Source organism: Anthonomus grandis, chromosome 15, assembly GCF_022605725.1.
Source record: "Anthonomus grandis grandis chromosome 15, icAntGran1.3, whole genome shotgun sequence".
NCBI classification, from domain to species: domain Eukaryota; kingdom Metazoa; phylum Arthropoda; class Insecta; order Coleoptera; family Curculionidae; genus Anthonomus; species Anthonomus grandis.
This window is the reverse complement of record NC_065560.1, coordinates 2,251,740-2,274,293: the sequence shown is the minus strand read 5'-3', so window position 1 is coordinate 2,274,293 and position 22,554 is coordinate 2,251,740. Positions and strand designations below refer to the sequence as shown.

Genomic DNA, 22,554 nt, shown 5'->3' with positions numbered 1-22,554 from the left:
ATTATATTTTTATTAGTGTAACTCAAGGTGTTCGTCAACCAAATATCAATTGCCTAAAAAACTGCTGTTTTTTTCTTTTTAAATCCCAATTTACTGGCACTTACTTTATAGCAAGAACCATTTTCTTACGCTCACATTTGTTCAAATTCACCTTAAAAAAAGTATTGAACGAAAAGTTGTGCCCTGAAGTACACCTAAATGATGATGACACTACACCCCTGTACTGGACTCTTTGGTACCTACTAGTTAAATATACTTTAGTGGTTGCTAAGATCACAAAAAAACAAAGCAGATTAAATAAGTTACCTTAAAATAATATACTGACCGAGGCATGTCTTCTATTGGAAACTTGATGATATTTCCAAATAATAAATTAATTAATGAAAAAGTCCTGATAATCGGTCGGACTCAAATATCAGACCAATATCCTATAAAAGACGCATCTCAGAGGACAAAGTAATTTTTAACCTCTTAAGCTCATTTGTATTTTAAGGAAGAAAATTATTAGACATATAGGTCTAATATAATATATCTATTTGTAATCTTTATGTTTAGTTAAAAGGCAATTAGTTCGGTTTAATGAGGTCTAAAGGCAAACGTTGCGTAAAAAAGCAATAGCAGTTAGATTTTGCAATAAAACGTAACGTAAAGGTTAATATGAAGTACAAAAGTTTCAATTTTATTACTCTATGTTAATTATATTTTACTTGTCAACGACATGATTTTATCATAGTTTCTTTAGTGGAAAAAGTATACTTAGTAGAATATTATGTGTAACTTTCGTTTGATTACGATTATGTGATCCAATTCAAGTTTTTTGAGAAGTAAATCATGGAATGACGTATTTATTTATGAAGAAATACTTATAATAATAGCTTATGAAGATAATGATGATAATAAAAGCTTTGCTTTGCCTAATAAAGAAACAAATAGTTTTTAAACAATACCCATCGTTGCAATTCAGACTTTCCATTAGCCATTATGATAGATCATTACTTCGAATACTAAGCAGATTATTGCGTTTATTTACATACATAATTAAAAAATGAAAACTGGTTGTTTCCTTTGATAAATTCATCAGATAGTGTACAAGGTTTCTTTTTATGTTACTGAAACAGCAATGATTATATTTGATAATAGGAGGTTCTTATAATCATTAAACTGTATTAGATATTATTTAATCAATTTACAGATTATTTTAACACCCCGCAAAAGCTTTTGATTATGTTACATAAAGTAACCACCTTTTCAACTCAATATAACTTATGCACTTTAAACAATTTAATTCTCAAACAAAAATTGGACGCGTTCAATATATATAAATGAACCTTGAATTATACTGAAGATCATAAGGTGTGCTTTCCTTGAGGAACTCCAGAGTGCAGTTTGACTCCCATCTCATAACTAAAGTTGTCCTAAAACAATAATTATGTTTAGTTAATAGGTTTTGTCAATATTAAGAATTAATATTCTTGTTTTATATGTGATTTAATGAACTTTATAAAAAGTGATGCCTTCATTTAAGTGAGGTGGTAGCCAATGACCACGCGTCGCTTAAATGTAAACTGGTCAAGGTTATAATATTAACGATGAACCACTTTTTTGTCATTTTATGTTCGAATTAATTGAGCTGGTTACCCTTTAAAAAAATTGCGTAGTACAAAAGGTTCGTTTATGTAAAACCGTTTGTGAAATACTGGTTTTCTTTAGCATCATTTTTTTCTCCCAGGAAACAAGATAAGAGAATTGCATCTAAGGTCTTCTTTAAATGAGATACTGATTATTCATAGCTTTATTACTTACTAGGTTATACTTCTCCAAACTTTGTAGATAATCAAAAATTTTAAGTTAGCTGCCTAAAAGTAATACTGAACTTAGCATTACTGCTTAAAAGGGCAAAAATTAAATACCAAAACTGCCTGAAAAATTAATACTACCTTTACATACAACTGAAAGAATATAATTAACGGAAGATGTTGCGCTTTGACGGCGCAAAAGTGCGCGCGCGTCGCTGAATTGATAATAGCGTATATACACATACACCTAATAAAATTATGTATATTATATAAATTTATGAAAGAATGTATAAAATATTCTATATTATACAACACATTCCAATTCTAGTTATAAAGTATAAATTAAATAATGAACTATATTGTATTAGAAAAAGTGCGATCGAGCTGTTTCAACAGTACGCGAGGTTATGCGGTGAAGGACTTTTGAACGAGGCGTGGTACTTTTACAGATCCCATAAGCAATTATCGCTCGGGTACGTTTACTTTTGAAAAATGATCGATCCGAAGTCGAATTTACGTAAATAACTTAGTCATGGTTGTTGTACGACGGATCCTGGTTTTTATTGCGACCTTCACGGCTTTTTTTTGGCTTATAAGGAAGACTTTGGTAGGTAAAAATTAACTTTGAATTTGTGATGGATCGTTTGTTAGACAATTCAAAAGAAATTTGCTTGTAGCAAGTACTTTTGAGATTATTGCATTAATAGACCAAAGGCTAAAATGGCAAAGCAAGAAACATCATAACGTTTTTGTATCCCTGACTCTATTTTTCCTAAAAATGTACTGTTGATTCTTCTGAGGACTCGTTGGACTCGTTTAACTCCTTTAATTAAATTTTTATTACATATTATTATGTTTGTTAATATTTGCTCCTAAAAATGATGTGCAAATTATTAAAAATCAAATTAATGTTAGCGTATGTGACGTGTCTTAGAAACGACGTAGAAATAAAGGAAAATATAAAAAATCTTGGTCTTACTTCTTAGACTTGAATTATTATATAGCAATCGACACGTTCTATCGCAAAAATTTAAAAGAATTTTATGTAACGCAGTCGTTCTATCTGTGACTATGGAAATGTCGGTTATGGAAACTGCTTGACAGAAATTCAAAAGAAACGTATACAAAAAGTTCAAAACTCTCTGAAACAAACTGGCTTAGAATGGAAACCAGGCGTACAGTGCACTGTGCATCTTTTTATAATAGGTGATTATTTTATAAGACACTTATATATCTTTATAATACAATTATCTATAGATCGCACGTACATAATATAATTAGATTTAAAGGTTTGTTAACACCTCCTCTACATCGAACATCTATTTATGAACGAGATTTTGGAACCACGAATATTTAAACATAAAATCCTTAATTATTATTTCCAGCAGGAGAGTTGAGTAATAAAAATATGCTTATAATAAAACTTCAAACTTTTTAAATCACTCTCCTTTCTATTTGCTATTTTAAAATATATGCCCTATTTATAATATAAATTTATTTATGTCTTGTAAGATTTTTCTCTTGAACTAAGGTACTATAGTACTAGGGTAGATAAACCTATTCTACATCTGGACTTCGCCTCTTTTCACAATAGTACAATTATTATGTTTAGGAAATAATTATTTCTAAATCTAACTTAAATTGTGAAAATAAAGTTTTTATTATTATTATTATAATTCATATTTATTTATAGAAAATGTAATTCTAAATATACAGTGACCGATTCCTAACCCAATTTTTTAGTAATAAGCATAATCCATGAAATTACTTGCACATATTATGTAATATCAGAGAAACAACAACAAAACAAAGCGGTGCCGCCTATCTTGTGCAAATTTACCCTATTACCTTTAAGCTAAAAAAACAGTAAAAAACAAACTTGACTCAAAACAATATCATATTACTTTCTACGGGTTCAGCAGAGCATGTCACAAGACGTACTGGTTATTTAGGCGTATGCATGTTGGGCAACTCACGTTTTCGGATTGTTTTATTAAACCGTAGTATATTTTCGCTAGAAAGAAGAAAATGTCGTTTAAAATTTGTTTATTATATTTATTCATAATGAGTAAAAGCTACTTGACTGAAATCTTTACTAAAACACAGACCAGCCATGATCTTAATAGCTTTCCTCCGTTATGAAATATTGCATTGTACAACAATTTAGACCAAGAATGTCGACCTAACTAATAAAATTGGATCATTATGATAAGGTTTGTACTTTGATATTTTAAAGACTTTTGATATTATAGGATACTTTTGAGTATTATAGGGGTTCTTTTAAAATTATGATACAACTAGGATGGGGACTAGTTTGGTCGAGGGTCCTGTCCTAGAACTTTTCCTGTTTTGTTTTATGTTATTTGGTCTGGTTATGAAATCCAGTGTGTTGGAAATTTTCATTCATTCACTGGATCTATAATGACTAGAATATAGGTTCGTGTAAGTACAGCCTAATTTGTTTTTCCCAACGGTTAAACAAACGAGGTAATTTAACCAAAACGCGATAGAACATAAGCTGTGAAAATGACATCTTTAACAAGATATTGCGTGAATTTTATCAATACTTTTGATTATAAATAACCAGGGTTGCTTTACTTTTAACTAACTACTGTCATAGAGCTCAATCTAGTTGAGTATTTGCCTTGTACCAGAGACTACTACATACATCTAATCTATGTAAAGCATTCTCTAATGTAAATAAATAGGTATTCAAATAATGGTTTCAACAAAGGACAAAACATCTTTATGTGCCAATCCCAAGGGCACAATCATCTGCTTTTGGAAATTAAATCATTGACATCTTTTTCTCGATTTCGCAATGCTTTGAAATCATATTTACTGGAGAGAGCTTTATATGCAGTAGATGATTTTTTTTTAATATTAATTTTTGAATATCATGCACGCACTAGCTAATTATTAGATTTTTTACGATGTAGAATAGCTGTATTTTGTATCGCTAAATTTCTATAAAATTTTTTATGACTTTTTAAACATTGTGTTAATGTTTTTGACTGTTTTTATTACTTTTTTTACTTTTAGTATAAGAAATTTGAGCAGGTACATTTAGGTCTTTTGTACCCAGTTTTGTATATATTTATTTAGTACATGTATTTTGGAAGGAAATTTTTTATATCTTCCAGGAAATTTACGTCATCTATCACATATTTCTAACTCCCTAACTAGAGGTTAGATTTGCCTAATTTTAAATTGAATAGACAAACAGTCGTTTAAATACGATAAAAATCATAAAGCGTCATTTTAAAAAATAGCCTCAACAGTTTCTTTATTAACAAAAAATTTCGCACGGTCTCATTACGTGGTGGCTAACTACAAAACACGAGAGAGTGTTGTGTTAAATTTTTGTAAAAGGAACGGTTAGATAAAAGGAACATTTTGTTAACAATGGCTAATATAATTGAGGTTATTAAATTTAAATAGCTGTCTTATGGTGACTAATTAGCTCTAGGCAAATGCGGTAATTTTCTTTAATTAGCTGAATACGAAGTATCACTGTGAAGCACCAATGAATCTGGTTTTTGCGTGAAAAAATGCTTTTTTCTAATAAGCCTATTAAATGACCAAAAAAAAAACATTTTTCAATAAATTCTTTTAAAGTAGGCTTGTTTTAGCATAAACCGATAAAGGGAGTGACGTCACTTGTTAGTTATCCGTTATTTTTTATCTAGAATCAAGGGTGAATCAGGCTGTTTTCATGAAAGTTACAAGTTTTATTGAAATTATTTATTGTCTAAACTTACGGATGATTTTAATAAAAAAAAATAATGTATCTAAACGTAATTTTAAAATTGTTTAAAGAAATTGTCAAATACCTAGAGTAATATGACTTTCAATGCTAAATAAATGAGTTTGAAGGCGTACAAACACATGTGCCAAGAAGATATTTAAAAAAAGTTTAAATCCCTGAAATAAAATTGGAATTCGAGCCAAAAGTCTGGGATATGTGATAAATGACTTAAAATCTATGAAGATATGAAAAATTACTGTAAAACGTTCGAGTTTAATGACATATTAAATCTCTTAATAATTTTCTAGATATAAAAACTATAAATAGAATAAAAAATCACCCTTGAACATTTTAGAATTGAACAAATGACAAAATGACTTTTATTGCACAAATGCCTGCAATAAAATAGAAAATAACCAGAAATATCTGAAAACAAGTTTTAAATACGCTAATTTCTAATTATTTCTATTAAACAGCCTGTTCTTTCTTAAACAGTTTTCCAATATAACGACAGATTTTTACGAACTAATTCCCCAACCTGTACAAGATCAGTTATACAGGTTGGGGAATTGAAGATATCAAAATAACACTCACCTTAAACGCCAATACGAAGGTCGTCTACGAGGCGTGACGTCACTTGTTAGTTATCCGTTATTTTATATCCAGAATCGAGTGTGAATCCTGGCTAATCATACTGTTTTCACGACAATTGTCGTGTTTCATTTAAACCAGTTGTAGTTTCAACTGTAAAAATTAAATTATTCCAGGCAGTTGAGGCTATTTTCGGTCATTTTTCGTTCAACTGCCTGGAATAGTTTTTGAAAAATATCAATTTGTTAAGGATTTTCATACTTTTTCGAGTAATTGAGGTCAATGTTCCACATATTAAAAGAAAATCATTATTTTACAGAATTTTTTTAATTTTTCTAAAAAGTATATATTTTTTTAAATCATTCCATGAAATTGAGACCATTTATTCACTTCTCAATAATTCAAAAAGCAACAGATATAAAGACGCCCACACGGCAGTTTTCGAGCATTTTTCCCGAACTGGAACGTCTCGAACTGACTTTTGACGTCACACCAACGGTTCAAGTTATATTTATGTATAACCTAAAATAACAGATGATAAATTTAGGATTATTTGTTGCTTATTTACCATAAAACAAGGTTTTTCTCTAATCCAGTCTCTGAAGAGGAGCACTACCGTATGAATATTTTCGTGAATTTTCTAATCTTAACGGAATTGTTACATAAAAAAGACCATCTTTTAATAGCCTTTCCAATAACCGAAACACGTTTTTCAATACATCCTTTCATAATTTAAAGTTTGAATTCGTAAAACTTACACCAAGACGCCGGTCAGTAGAGCAATACAGGCCGTGACGTCACTTGTTAGTTAGTTTTCTTAAGTTGGCATCAAGCGCTCAGTAATCGTGGTATTTGCACGATTGTGTGTGTTCGATTAAAAAAAATACATAAGCTATTTTTATGTTTAAGCTTTATGATGATTTTAATCAAAAAACGAACGAAGAAATTGGCAAATACCTGGAATAAAATGGAAAATAACTGCAAAACATGTTTATTAAACAGTAGAAGCAAACAAGAAAACAAAATCATGTTTTAAGTTCCCTAAAGGAATACTTTCAGACAAGGAGTTAAAAGAAATTGATTCAAAAAAATTGGAAATGACTTCAAATGCCTGGAATAAAATAAAAAATTACTCTTAATGTCTTTAACGAATAATGAAATAAATGCACACTTGGATTTAAATCCCAAGAAGATCAAATTCCTGCGATAAAATCGAAACTTATAGCAAAAGTCTGGAATATGTGATAAATGACTTTAAATCTATGAAAGATATGAAAAATTACTTTAAAATGTCCTTAACGTCCGTGTTTAATGACATATTAAATCATTTAATAATTTTCAAGATATAAAAACTATAAATAGAATAAAAATCACCCCTAAACATTTTACAATTAATGTAAATACATGAAAGAACCAAATGACTTTTATCACACAAATGCGTGCAACAAAATAGAAAATAACCCGAAATATCTAAGACCGACTTTTAAACACACTAATTTCTAATTATTTCTTTTAAACAGCCTGTTCTTTTTTAAACAGTTTTCCAATATAACGACAGACTTTTACAAACTAATTCCCCAACCTGTATAAGATCAGTTATACGGATTGGGGAATTGAAGATATCAAAATAACACTCGCCTTAAAAGAAACAAAAATAAAAACGCCAATACGACGGTCGTCTACGAGTCGTGACGTCACTTGTTAGTTATTCGTTATTTTATATCCAGAATCGAGTGTGAATGCTGGCTAATCATACTGTTTTCACGACAATTGTCGTGTTTTATTTAAACTGTTTATAGTTTCAACTGTAAAAATTCAATTATTCCAGGCAGTTGAGGCTATTTTCGGTCATTTTTCTTTCAACTGCCTGGAAGAGTTTTTGAAAAATATCAATTTGTTAAGGATTTTCATATGTCAAAGCATTTAACGTATGCTTCTAACTTTTTCGAGTAATTAAGGTCAATGTTCCACATATTAAAAGAAAATCATTATTTTACAGATTTTTTAAAATTTTTCTAAAAAATTTATATTTTTTTAAATCCTTCCATGAAATTGAGACCATTTATTCACTCCTCAATCATTCAAAAAGCAACAGATATAAAGACGCTCACAAATTGATTTAAAAAAATGGGAAATGACTTCAAATGCCTGGAATAAAATAAAAATTAATGTCTTGAACGAATAATGAAATAAATGCACACTTGGATTTAAATCCCAAGAAGATCAAATTCCTGCGATAAAATCGAAACTTATAGCAAAAGTCTTTAATATGTGATAAATGACTTTAAATCTATGAAAGATATGAAAAATTACTTTAAAATGTCCTTAACGTCCGTGTTTAATGACATATTAAATCATTTAATAATTTTCAAGATATAAAAACTATAAATAGAATAAAAATCACCCCTAAACATTTTACAATTAATGTAAATACATGAAAGAACCAAATGACTTTTATCACACAAATGCGTGCAACAAAATAGAAAATAACCCGAAATATCTAAGACCGACTTTTAAACACACTAATTTCTAATTATTTCTTTTAAACAGCCTGTTCTTTTTTAAACAGTTTTCCAATATAACGACAGACTTTTACAAACTAATTCCCCAACCTGTATAAGATCAGTTATACGGATTGGGGAATTGAAGATATCAAAATAACACTCGCCTTAAAAGGAACAAAAATAAAAACGCCAATACGACGGTCGTCTACGAGTCGTGACGTCACTTGTTAGTTATTCGTTATTTTATATCCAGAATCGAGTGTGAATGCTGGCTAATCATACTGTTTTCACGATAATTGTCGTGTTTTATTTAAACTGTTTATAGTTTCAACTGTAAAAATTCAATTATTCCAGGCAGTTGGGGCTTTTTTCGGTAATTTTTCTTTCAACTGCCTGGAATAGTTTTTGAAAATTATCAATTTGTTAAGGATTTTCATGTTTCAAAGCCTTTAACGTATGCTTCTAACTTTTCCGAGTAATTGAGGTAAATGTCCCATATATTGAAAAAAAAATTATAATTTTTCTAAATATTTTTAAAGACATTAAGACACTAAGACATTAAGAATAATTTTTCATTTTATTCCAAGTATTTGGCATTTTTTTGAGTCAATTTCTTTAAACTCCCTGTCTGAAGGCTTTCCTTTAGGGAACTTAAAACATGATGTATTTCTTCCAGGTCTATATGAAGCCATTTTTAAATTATCCAGTTGAATAAGGTCTGCAAGGCAGTTGAAACACGGTTTCTTTTCTTGTTTAATTCTAGTGTTTATTAAAACAGGTTTTGCAGTTATTTTCCATTTTATTCCAGGTATTTGGCAATTTCTTCGTTCGTTTTTTAATTAAAATCATCATAAAGCATAAACAAAAAAATAGCCTAAGTATTTTTTTTTTAAATTAAACATATACTATCGTGCAAATACCGCGATTACTGAGCGCTTGATGCCAACATAGGAAAAAATAACTAACAAGTGACGTCACGGCTCGTATTGCTCATTGGTCGGCGTCTTGGTACGATAATAGAAACGTATCATCCATTTTTCTCTAAGAGACAAAACGAAAACAAAACAAAGTCACGGTCTCATCAAATCCATATAATTTTTTTAAAAGCTACACGTGTTTCGCTCCTATCGGAGCATCATCAGGCCTGAAAAATACATGAAGTTATTTTTCACAAAAAGAACGCTCATAAAACTCATTACCTAGGCCTACACAGATCACATTACAACTAACAAAAGAAAAGCTAGGTTAAGTTAACAATTCCCACCATAGATAAAAAATTATGCTTAAAAAAATAAAAAAGTAAAATTTCACCAGTAGGGAACGATCCAGCAACCTTTAGATTCACAGGCGTGCGTCTAACCCATAGGCCCCCAAGTAACATGATCAAACATAGGGAACAATCCGAACTATCACCACAGTTCGAGTTGTTTTTTGAATAATTAGGGAGTGACTAAATGGTCTTAATTTTATGGAAGGATTTAAAAAAATATATATTTTTTAGAAAAATTTAACAAATTCTGTAAAATGATCATTTTCTTTTAATACGTGGGACATTTACCTCAGTTACTCGGAAAAGTTAGAACCATACGTTAAATGCTTTGAAATATATAAATCCTTAACAAATTGATATTTTCCAAAAACTCTTCCAGGCAATTAAAAGAAAAATGAACGACAACAGCATCAACCTCCTCGAATAATTTAATTTTTACAGTTGAAACTATATAAATAAATTTAAATAAAACACGACAATTGTAGCGAAAACAATATGATTAGCCAGCATTAACACTCGATTCTGGATATGAAATCACGAATAACTAACAAGTGACGTCACGCCTCGTAGGCGACCTTCGTATTGGCATTTTTATGTTGCTTTTTAGGCGAGTGTTATTTTTATATCCTCAATTCTCCAACCTGTATAACTAATCTTATACAGGTTGGGGAATTGACGACTTAGTTGTTAAAAATCCGTCTTTATATTGGAAAACTGTTTAAGAAAGAACAGACTGGTTAATATAAATAATTAAAAATTAGCGTATTTAAAACCTAGTTTTTCACCTCCTATAACGTTAGGTCCAGGTCCTATGAAACTTATGTATACTCTACTGACCCTCATTACCCAATACTGCCCTGCATTTGTTAATATTTTTCCATTTAAATAAATAATCCTATTGTTTATTAATAGAAAACAAATTAACGGCTTATTACTGCAACCCACACACTCCAATTAAAATGACTAATTAAAGCGGATGTGTTATGTTTCTTTTTTTTTCTTAACAACATACCTTTGTAATGTATAATTTGCACTGCCAACTTTTACCTGATATTGTTTAATTGCGTATGATCCTTTAACGTTGGAAAACGAAAGTGTATCAGTTATTCCTATAGCGTTCGTTTTTGCATGCGGAATTTAATACCAGGAAAAGTATTTATTTGATGTTTGTTAGGTCGATAATAATTAATGCTTTCACTAGCTCTAGTTTATGTAGTATAAACTAAATAAACGTTGATCAAGCGTGACATATTCATATATTCTATGATTTGTTTCAGTGGCTGCCTTTCCTTATAACAGGAATTGTATTTGTCGCAGAAATACATGCTAGGAAAATAAGAGTCCAGCCACGACTACTACCACAAGAGGAAGCCGACGAAAGTATTCAGTATTATGCTGCGGAACCACAAGAAAGCGTTGATAATAGGCAAAGGGTTGTTTTAGGTAAGCACCTTTTACACAGATCCATCTTAATAATTCGAGAACTCCTCACCCTCATCGGTCTGCTTAATAACTAAGAAATGTTATGCAAATAACTAAGAAATGAAATGTTTAGTATCATCTGCTGACCAATACAACGGCCTATATGGCCAGCAAAATCCATCTTCAAGACGACAAGATGAAGGCTACAACCCAAGAGGTTCTGCCAAGCCCCAGTACGTAGCCCAACGGGTAAAGGAGGTTCCCAAAGATCCACCAGTACAGACCATTAGGTAAGACATGCATTAGAATGCAACAAAAAATCAATGGTTACTACAAAAAACAATACTTACTACTGCTACGAGCTGAGTTTGTCCTATTACACAATTTTTTAGGAACTATAACAAAGTGAACGATGACGGCTCCTTCACGTTCGGCTACGAAGCAGCCGACGGTAGTTTCAAGGAAGAAACCAGAGGTACCGACTGTGTGGTTCGCGGTAAATACGGCTACATAGACCCGGACGGTAACAAAAGAGAGTTTAACTATGTTTCCGGAAATCCTTGCGATCCTAACGCTCCCAAAGAGGAGGAAGAAGATGAGGCACCCGGTGAGTTTTTCGGGTTAAATTTGAGTCGGTTTTATTAATTTTTTTTGATTATAGAGAGTGATGGTCCTGAAAATATCCCGGCCAACTACCCCAGTAGGCCAATCAGGCCCGAAAGCATCCCTGCTAACTACCCTAGTAGGCCAATCAGACCGATCCCAAGGCCGGTGAGCACAGTCGCACCCAAACCAGTGACACTTTTCCAAAATAAATACGAGCAAACCGAGGAGGAACAGCCTGAGCCTGAACAAATTTTGCGGCCCACTCCAACTGTGAGTATAAAATGGAGAGGACTCTTAGTAAATGTTACGTGACAAGCAGGTTTAAGAAAATTTGTATGACGTAAGGCCTTCAAGTAAATTTAATTATTCTTCCAGGCAGTTGAGGTGCATCCTTTTCTCTCGGTGACACGGTTAATTGCACTCAACTGCCTGGAAGTAATTTAAAATATTCTTCCAGGCACTCGAGTGTAACTACCCTCCTTCTATGAAGAGTCACAACTCAATAACTCTGTTTATCATAGGCCAACTGCCTGAAAGTAAATTGAAATATTCTTCCAGGCACTTGAGTGCAACTTCCCTCCTTTTATAAAGAGTCACAACTCAATAACTGTGTTTATCATAGGCCAACTGCCTGGAAGTTAAATTAAAATATTCTTCCAGGCACTTGAGTGCAACTTTCCTCCTTCTATAGAGTCACAACTCAATAACTGTGTTTATCATGTTTACTTCGTTTTAGCCTGTAAGAAGCAGGCCTCAATACATCTCGAGACCGCAATATGTAGAGCCTGAGCAACAGATTGAGTATCGTCCTAGACCGCAAGCACCGGTACCCTCGAGTACTCCAGTGTCTACCTTATATAGGTGAGAACTATCTATAATTGTTTACTTTGAGATTTAGAGGTAATGAACGTATTTTTAAGGCAACACGTTCAACCAATAACGATTACCCCGAGACCAGTGTTGCAAACGGCAGCACCAACTATTCCTACAAGAGCTCAGCTTCCGGCAACCACATATAGACCTCAGCAGTCTGTATCAGTTACTCCAAGGCCGGCCCTATTGTATACCCCCAAGAATGTGGCACCCACGCCAGCTCCTAATAAGGCGGTAAGTGTTTTTCAGTGGTTGGCGTGGTTTAGTATCAAAAGCGGCTTATTTTCAGATCGATTTCGATGCCGAATTCCAGAGATTCCAACAGGAGAACAACTTTTTGAGTCCGACTGCAGGAAAAGCGAATGTTGGCCAAATATATAACTCTGCTTTAGTTTATGACCCAACAACAGGTATGTGTTTAAAATGCATTAAAGTGCTGAAAAATAGGTTAAATAGGGCATTTTTTTGGATTCTACTGCATTTCATGGTACAGGTAGGCATTGAATCATCTTGAAATTTTATTTTTCTTAAGTAGTAAAATCCACTAGAGACGTAAAGCACTTTTTCATAGTAATCGTCAAGGATTTATGGGTTTCAGATGGGTTTAAAGGTCAGAAAGTGGGTAAAAAGGGCATTTTTGGGTTTCTACCACATTTCATGGTCCAGGCACGCCTTGAATCATCTTGAAGTTTTACTTTTCTTAAGTCGTTAAACCCATTAAAGACGTATAGTACTGTTTCATAGTGATCGTCAAGGATTCATGGGTTTCAGAAGGGTTTAAAGATCAGAAAGTTAATGAAAAGTGATTTTTTTTGGATTCTACCGCATTTCATGGTCTAGGCACGCCTTGAATCGTCTTGAAATTTCACTTTTCTTAAGTAGTTAAATCCATTAGAGATGCAAAGCACTTTTTTAAGTGATCGTCAAGGATTCATGGGTTTCAGATCGGTTTAAAGGTCAGAAAGTGGGTAAAAGTGCATTTCTTTGGATTCTACCGCATTTCATGGTCCAGGCACGCCTTGAATCATCTTGAAGTTTTACTTTTCTTAAGTAGTTAAACCCATTGAAGACGTATAGTACTTTTTCATAGTGATCGTCAAAGATTCATGGGTTTCAGATCGGTTTAAAGGTCAGAAAGTGGGTAAAATAGTGCATTTCTTTGGATTCTACCGCATTTCATGGTCCAGGCACGCCTTGAATCATCTTGAAGTTTTACTTTTCTTAAGTAGTTAAACCCATTGAAGACGTAAAGCACTTTTTCATAGTGATCGTCATGGACTTATGTGTTTCAGATGGGTTTAAAGGTCAAAAAGTGGGTAAAAAGTGCATTTTTTTGAATTCTACCGCATTTCATGGTCCAGGCACGCCTTGAATTGACTTAAAATTTTACTTTTCTTATGTAGTTAAACCCATTAGAGACGTGAAGCCTCATTTCATAGCGATCGTCACAGACTCGTGGTTCTCAGTTATGTTTAAAGGTCAGAAAATGGCTAAAAAGTGCATTTTTTGGATTCTACCTCATTTCATGGTCCAGGCACGCCTTGAATCATCTTAAAATTTCACTTTTCTTAAGTAGTTGAACCCACTAGAGACGTAAAGCACTTTTTCATAGTGATCGTCACAGACTCGTGGTTCTCAGTTATGTTTAAAGGTCAGAAAATGGGTAAAAAGTGCATTTTTTGGATTCTACCTCATTTCATGGTCCAGGCATGCCTTGAATCATCTTGAAATTTCACTTTTCTTAAGTAGTTAAATCCATTAGAGACGCAAAGCACTTTTTCATAGTGATCGTCAAGGATTCATGGGTTTCAGATGAGTTTAAAAATCAGAAAGTGCATTTTTTAGTTTCTATCACATTTCATGGTCCAGGCACGCCTTGAATCGTCCTAAAATTTTACTTTTCTTAACTAGTTGACGGCTTTATTGTAATATGCATTAAGAATAAAAAATTCATGTTCCACGTCAGTTTGTATTGTAACACCCATAAGAAGGACGTTCTATACCGGTCGTATAAAGTACAACCTTCGATAACTTATTTTTTTCTTCTTCTATCGAGTACATTCACTTCAACTTAAATCAATCAGCAAATTTTCCTTTAAGGTCAATACAAGAACCAGCTGTACCAAACGTTACCGCAATCGGAGGGTCAGTTCTCGTTCAACCAAAGGATACAGCCGTACGTGCATACAGCCCAACAGCAAAAACAAGTTCCCACAGTAAGTCTACAGCAACTTCAGCCACAAAATCAGGCGACCTACAGACAACAGGTGCAACAGGTGGGTTATGATGTTTACGATGAAAATCAGGAGTATTGAAGATCGATTCTTCATTATCCAACACTATGGGGCCGACGTCATAGTGTGTCGCTGTTATGTAACTAATACTCATGGCATGGCATGTGCTAAAAAGTTGAATAAGTCTGTTTTTAAGTAACCGTAGCTGTGTACAAGTTCTCTTAATAATCACTCATGTTTCTTCAAGACTTTTTCGGATCACTCTGTAAATATGTTCACGCTCTTTTTAGTTGTAAGACTTTTGATGTTTATTTTTAACATTTAAGAATCATTATTTTGTATGCGATTTTTTATTTGTGATGTGTGCAATTTTATAAGCGCATCTTTATTTATATTCATAAAAAACATAAAAAAGTAAGGTGGTAAAAATTGTTTAATTTGAAAAATTAAGTCAAATATGTATAGGGTAACGTACTGCAGGAACCATCGACTGATTGACCCTCAAGAAGCAGGATTTTTAATAGGTCACAGAACTAACAATATTAAATATGACACAACCAATAGAGATATACCGGTCGGGCAAACTCAGGTCTTACGTGCACACTTCAATGGATTCACTTACAATAACATATCAAAGTCGTAAGTTAAAAAAGGAACTTCACTGGAGTTTTGTTCAGAGATCAATCTAACCGATCTTTCGTGGACTATATGAAGGCTTTTGACAATGTTCAATGTTTAAAGTATGGAATATACTGCAGAAGATAAGAGCACCAACTCATATTAGAATACTGTTTGAAGAAATGCGCTTTGATGAAAATAGAGAACGTCCTATCGGAGAAATATGGATCGAGAATCTATACTTATTATACCTCTATATTGCTCTAACCTTCGATATGCAGATGATACGGTCTTCATAGGTGCAAACGAGGAGGAGCCTCTAAATTTATTGATCTGTCTGGACTTTTATAATCAGTTATGCAAAAGACTTAAAGATCAACACCTATTGAGATATTTAATAGAAGAATTTAGTACAATTATGTAAATTTCGAATTATCATGAAAACTGATGATGCTACAAGAAAAATGCGTATTAGCATTTCGGTAGACTAGGGCGTTGTCTATAACTTTGTACTATACAACTTTTTCTGTAAAAATAATAGAAATTGAGATATTTGAAAAATTTTCCACGGAGTATAAGAATCTATTACATTTTTCTAAATTTCAAATTTTCTCGAGAACCGTTGGTGCTACAAGAAAAATGCTTAGAATCATTCTTGTAGCATGAAATGTTTTCTATCACTTTATACTCCATAAGTTTTTCTCTATAAATGATAGAAATTGAGATATTTCATAAAGTTGACAAGGAGTATAAGAATCTAGTAAATTTTTCTAAATTTCAAATTTTCTCGAGAACCATTGGTGCTTCAAGAAAAATGCTTATAATCATTCTTGTAGCATAAAATATTTTCTATAATTTTGTACCTTACAAGTTTTTCTCTATAAATGATAGAAATTGAGATATTTCATAAAGTTGACAAGGAGTATAAGAATCTAGTAAATTTTTCTAAATTTCAAATTTTCTCGAGAACCATTGGTGCTTCAAGAAAAATGCTTATAATCATTCTTGTAGCATAAAATATTTTCTATAATTTTGTACCTTACAAGTTTTTCTCTATAAATGATAGAAATTGAGATATTTGATAAAGTTGCCACGGAGTATAAGAATATAGTACAATTTTCTAAATTTCAAATTTTCTCGAGAACCGTTGGTACTACAAGAAAAATGCTCTTAATCAATCTTGTAGCATTAAATATTTTCTATAATTTTATACTCTACAAGTTTTTCTCTATAAATGATAGAAATCGAAATAATTTAATAAATTTTCCATCGGGTATAAAATTCTAGTACAATTTTGTATACATCCATTTTTCTCAGAAGCCGTTAGTGCTACAAGAAAAATGCTTATAAGCACTCTTGTAGTTTGATATATGATCTATCAATTGTACTCTATAACTTTTGCTCTAAAAATAATAGAAACTGAGATATTTAATAAATTTCCAATAGAGTATAAGATTATAGTACAATTTTCTAAAATTCCAATTTTTTCAAAAACTGTTCATGCTACAAAAAAATATTCAATATCAATCTTATAGACCAAAATATTGTCTATCAATTTTTACTCTAAAAATTTTCCATTTAAAGCAACAGAAATTGACATAATTAATAGTTTAGCCATGAAGTATAAAGATCTAGTAAACCATTAAGTTAGTTCTCTAGAAAAATAATTTAAAGCGTTCTCGTACTTGCTCTCACTTTAAACTCTATCCTCACCATATTTTCTATCCTTCTCATCATCACTTTCACCATATTTCTTCCGACATAATCTTCTTCTTTTTCTCTTGAACTCTTATCTCTCATGGCTTATAGGACAATGGAGTTAATGAAGCTAAGAATAAACCTTTACAACACTAAATAACCTTAAAAAAGCATGTTACCCTAATTTATATACCTAACAACTCCACTTCACATAAATCTAACCTATTCAATTGTATCACGATCAATCGCAATGTGACTTACTATTGCACGGGCACACTTGGTTTCACCAAGAACCACCCTCTTTCAACTTAAACGTTATTCTCTCCAGATCAATCCTCAGGCAGCTTACCACGCGCAACAAGCGGAGCTTCAGTTCCAGAACTCAGCTCAGCTCTATGCTCAGCAACAGAAAGCTAGGGAACAGCAACAGCAACAGCGACAGTACGTTCAATCCACAACTGTGACACCGGCGGTGTATTATATTCAACCATCGGCCGACACTACCGGAGCCCTTGGAGCTGGTCAGATCGATGCATTTTTAAGGGGGCATAACATTCGATTTTAGAAGAAAACTGCAAAGGGTTGATGTGTGCTATACGTCGGTGATAGATTGTAAATACTTCTGAGTTGATTTTACGTAAAGTTCTGGGGTGCTTGAACATGTTTGTAGCGGTTTTCTTGCACCCTTTTCAGAGCTATTTTTACTCACTAAAGCCAGTTGACATTGTGCCTTAATTATCTGCCTGTTTTGACGACCAGTGTTAACTTTACCAACTTGATTATTTATTTTTTATGATTTTTATATTAATAGTTAAGTTAGTTTGTAAATAAATTAGATGGAAATTTTAATAGAGGCGAGGATGTAATGCCAAGTCAATGCTATTATTTGTTATCTTTTACGTATTAATATAGAAATGTTAACCATTTTATTTGGAAAGTGTCTTATTTAAAAACCGTTTAGCTCAAGGAGTGACATTAATGAGCGTTACGCTCTATTTTCTGCAGTTTGTATGATTTGAAATTTTTTTCTTGGAATTCGGTTGATTCCAATCTTTCCTACATCATCATCATCATCATTGTAGCATTTTGAAATTCCATATATATGAGGCTATTGTTTCTGCACTTCGATTATCGACTAAGGTATATTCCACGAATATACACGATCAACGTAGTGTACATTTAATGGATTGTTTCTTAACCACGTGTATGCTTCGAAATTTTCTATCCTTAGTGTATACTTGCATTAACATGCAACAGAAAATAAGAGAAAAAGCGTTTAGTTAAAGAGGGAAGAGTAATGCCTCATCTATTTCTCGATTCCTCACTTTGCCAGGGGTGTATATTAAAAAGTATTCATCAGGATATAATATGTTTGGCCCAGTATTTTATTCTTTAAAGATTATCAGCTCTCTCACTTTGTTTATTTATTGTACATAGGCCTCGGACTAAATATTAAGCGCTCAGGTACTGCCACGTGGCGTTTGACACGATATTCAGACCCGTACTATTGAAGCAAATGATTTTGCCTTCTATATAAGTGAGTTTTAAGGTTGGGTTGTACAATTTTTTCTAAACACTTCGTGGTTAACAAAAAATGCTTATAGAGCCTACTTCTTGCACTAAATCCTAAGGGGAAGTTAACAATATGTAAAACCAGAGTTGAATCTTGAAGAAGAAGTTGTGAGAGTATAAAGGACTCTCCTCACTATGGCAAAATGATCAAGGAATAGGAACAAGAGCTTGAGGATTCTGGCTCAGGTTCACTTCTTTGGTAGTTTACTAATGAAGATCAAGGTAAAGGAATCTCACCCGATGCCTTAAGTCTCATGTCATTAGCCTGACGTCATTTCTATCTGAAACTCCTGGAAAAGTGTGCAGTTAACCATATAAGAACGAAAAACTGTCGTCAGTAGATTGCTGAAGGACCAGGAAAACGTTGTGAGCAGTCTTCAATTGTTATAAACTTGCCCTAATAAGAGGGTCAAATGATTCTTCAGCTATAAGAAGTGGAAGTTCAGCCTAACACGGATAATCTGATAATCCTAGTCTAGAGAGACAGAATTTCCTCATTTATCCAAAAGGGTACGAAAGAAAGAGTCTGGACAGTCTTGTTGTAATCATCAGCGTGCCAATGTTAGGTCAGGAGAGAATCTTTCTAGAGCAAATGAGGGTCATATATCCTATTTGTTGGGCGCCACTAAGTTGACGGACAAACTAATAGCCTTCCTTGGAGTAAGCATTGACTTATTGGTAAATAAGTTTGTTGTAGCAGTATACGGACATTAAGGACCTTAAACTACTTCTAGAAAAACTGTATAATATTTGCCATAAACTATTACAGTCATATATTAAAGGCAGAAAGCATTTTACTGTTTTAAATTGAAAAAATAATGAAGAATGTGATGTAGATGTTGCTCAGCGGTCTTTACTAAGTCCTCTTGAGTATTTCTTACATGCTGATAAAATTTTACCAAAAAAAGAAACCTAGGGTTTGCGGACGATACTATTTTGATATATTCTGTTAAAAATGCGAACTGCTATAACAGGCTAAGCGCAAGTATTAAAAAGACAATATACATGATCTACACTAAATGTTGGGTTACTTATTTTCGACTTTCTTCACGTCAGCCATACTTGCTAACCCATAAGATCCTTAATCATTATCTTTTTTTACTCTACATTAATTTACTCTTTTTTGAATTTTTTATACGTCAGCTGATGTATTTCATTCAAACTTATACATATCTTTCATTATTCTTAACAGTATTCACGTCAGCTAAACCTCGTAACCCAATTGCAGTATATTTTTTTTCTTACACGTATTCTTTTGGCACTCACTTGATGTTTCTCTCACTTTAATGCTTTCGCATTACATCGGTATTTGTCTATTTACTCATTTTTACACAACGTCAATTTTCATTTGTTCTTTTACAATGTTAGTAACATGTATTTTTTATTTAGTTTACTAAGGATATTTCTTAGTTTTCTCATTCACGCTTATACAAATCTTTCATTATTTGTGTCTTTCTTTACGTTAGCCGAACTTGCTAGCCCATACGTTCCTTGCATGTTTTTGCCCTATATCAATTCACTTTTCGTTCATTTCACAGCAATTACGTTAATTTACGAAGTTGGTCACTTTATGACGTATTTTATTTAATGGAATCTACGTCAACTTAGATATGTATATGTATTTTTACGTGTTTCTCCTCTCTTGTCACGTTATTAAAACAAGTTAATTCAATAGTTTTATTGCATTATATATATTTTGTTTGCACTATGTCAACCTGCTCTACTGTACTTTTTTTATTCATTAGTTAAGTCACACGGACGTAATGTCCAATGGTTTTTTGCTCCACATCCGCTTGTAACGTTTTTTAATGCGTGTTCTTGCTCTACCTCTATTCATCCTCTTCTGCTTCTTCAACAATGAACTTCACGTCAGTCAACTTGAGAGTTTTTTTTAATTGTTTATCAGTTTTTTGCTCCACGTCAACTGTGCCTTTTTTTGCTCATCCGTCTTTAATTTTCGTTTCTCTGCATCAATTGTTGTTTGTCTTACTTTAACGCACGACCTTATTTTCGCTCTTTTTCCATATATAAGGCAAACTTGATAGAAGCAAAACTATCTTATCTATGAATAATCGGTGAGGTAAAATTAGTAGCATATAATTCGATTCTATGCTACTTTGTCTTTGAATAAGTAGAAATTTAATAGTTTCTTAAAGGTGAGATGTTATCAGTAAAGTGTCTTAAACCAGTCTCTTAATGAATCAAAAAAGTACAACAAAAAAAAAGCATGACGTCGTGGGAAATGGTCCAAGAACTATTGGGTACATAGTTTTCAAACCAATGCATTGTTGTAGTATTATTTTCATGACTTCGTTATGAAATACTTGCATTTTCAGATTGGGGCCTCCAGTTTTACGACTGGGTTGAAGGTTTTTATTAAGCAGTTTAAGTTAATTAAATGTATGAAATAATTACGTAAAATTCAGTGTATGTTTGACAGGTATAAAAACCTATGAAAAATCATCTGAGTACGTGGCCGTTTTCATCATTGCTTCGCTACCATAAATTTCATAAAATAATACCGTTTTCCTCAAATAACTAATATTATCGAGTGCGTTATTAATGAAGTGCCTTATTACATATATGCGGCCACTTTCACTTAATGTTCATCTTATACACCACAACTAATAAATTATACTTAAGAATTATTTAATAAATAAGAGAAAAAAATATTTTTATTAATTTCTTTATTGCAACTTTATGGCGCCCAACAAAAATGATATATGACTGCAAATGATACTCTTATCCAAAGTTTTCAATCTATGGAGATTCCTTTTAATTATAAAATTGGCAAAAGTTATTCAAATCCAGTTCCACAAAGTAAGTGAAAAATCGACCAAGGATATCCATATCATATTTAAGGTCTTATAATAGTTATCCTTAACGTATCAGTTTGGCTATCAAGATACCGTTCAGCTAATGACAGACAGAATTTTCGCTACGGTTTTTTGTGACTTGTTTAAAGCTTTTGACTGCGTTTATCAAGTAGTGATGACGACTGTGATGTCACTATTGTGATCCCAACTCAACCCAAATATCTCCAAGACCAAAAAGTATTTGATTAATCAATAATCAAATCAAATACTTTGCCATATATTTTTAGGTTTAATATGGCACTGAAGTGCCGAATTCTATGACGGAATGGCACACAGAAAAAATAAAGAAATTGGTTTTATTAAATATCAAGGATTACACCTTATAAAAGGCCCGACTACTTTAAATCTTCTGGATCACTTGTGGTTTGGTCACCATTTCGTTTGACTATAGTAGGTAGTGTTTAGTAGGTAGATAATCCTAATGACTCCTAATTTAATTAGATGTACAGACTTTAAATAAAGTCAAAGGTTTGTATAATTAGATCTCCAAATTAGCGGTTATTACACTTAAATGGTCAACTAAACATTTAATCAGAACCTGGATTCACATGTAACAAAGAAGAAGGAAGTTGTTGCTCTAGAACTTGATAAATATCAATTATATTTAAATTAGTAAAGGGAAAAGAGCAGATTCCTTTCTATTAATAATGGCAAAAAAGTGCCGAATTCAATGACGGAATGGCACACCACGAATTAAAATTAATTTGTTTTGTTTAATATTAGGCATCACTCCTCACAAAAAACTG

The 22,554-nt window shown here is 32.4% G+C and overlaps 1 protein-coding gene across 1 annotated transcript in view; it reads left to right on the top strand.

The window, feature by feature from the left end:
• The window catches only part of LOC126745124 (TOX high mobility group box family member 3-like), a 34,297-nt gene extending 16,008 nt beyond the window's left edge, over positions 1–18,289 (top strand). The window contains exons 2-10 of the mRNA XM_050452842.1: positions 11,187–11,352; positions 11,465–11,621; positions 11,724–11,938; positions 11,993–12,207; positions 12,674–12,798; positions 12,858–13,044; positions 13,100–13,220; positions 14,911–15,086; positions 17,689–18,289. Of these exons, the coding sequence (XP_050308799.1) occupies positions 11,187–11,352; positions 11,465–11,621; positions 11,724–11,938; positions 11,993–12,207; positions 12,674–12,798; positions 12,858–13,044; positions 13,100–13,220; positions 14,911–15,086; positions 17,689–17,925 (1,599 nt within the window). The 3' untranslated portion in view covers positions 17,926–18,289. The remainder of the gene's footprint in view (positions 1–11,186; positions 11,353–11,464; positions 11,622–11,723; positions 11,939–11,992; positions 12,208–12,673; positions 12,799–12,857; positions 13,045–13,099; positions 13,221–14,910; positions 15,087–17,688) is intronic.
• The last annotated feature ends 4,265 nt before the right edge of the window (positions 18,290–22,554 follow it).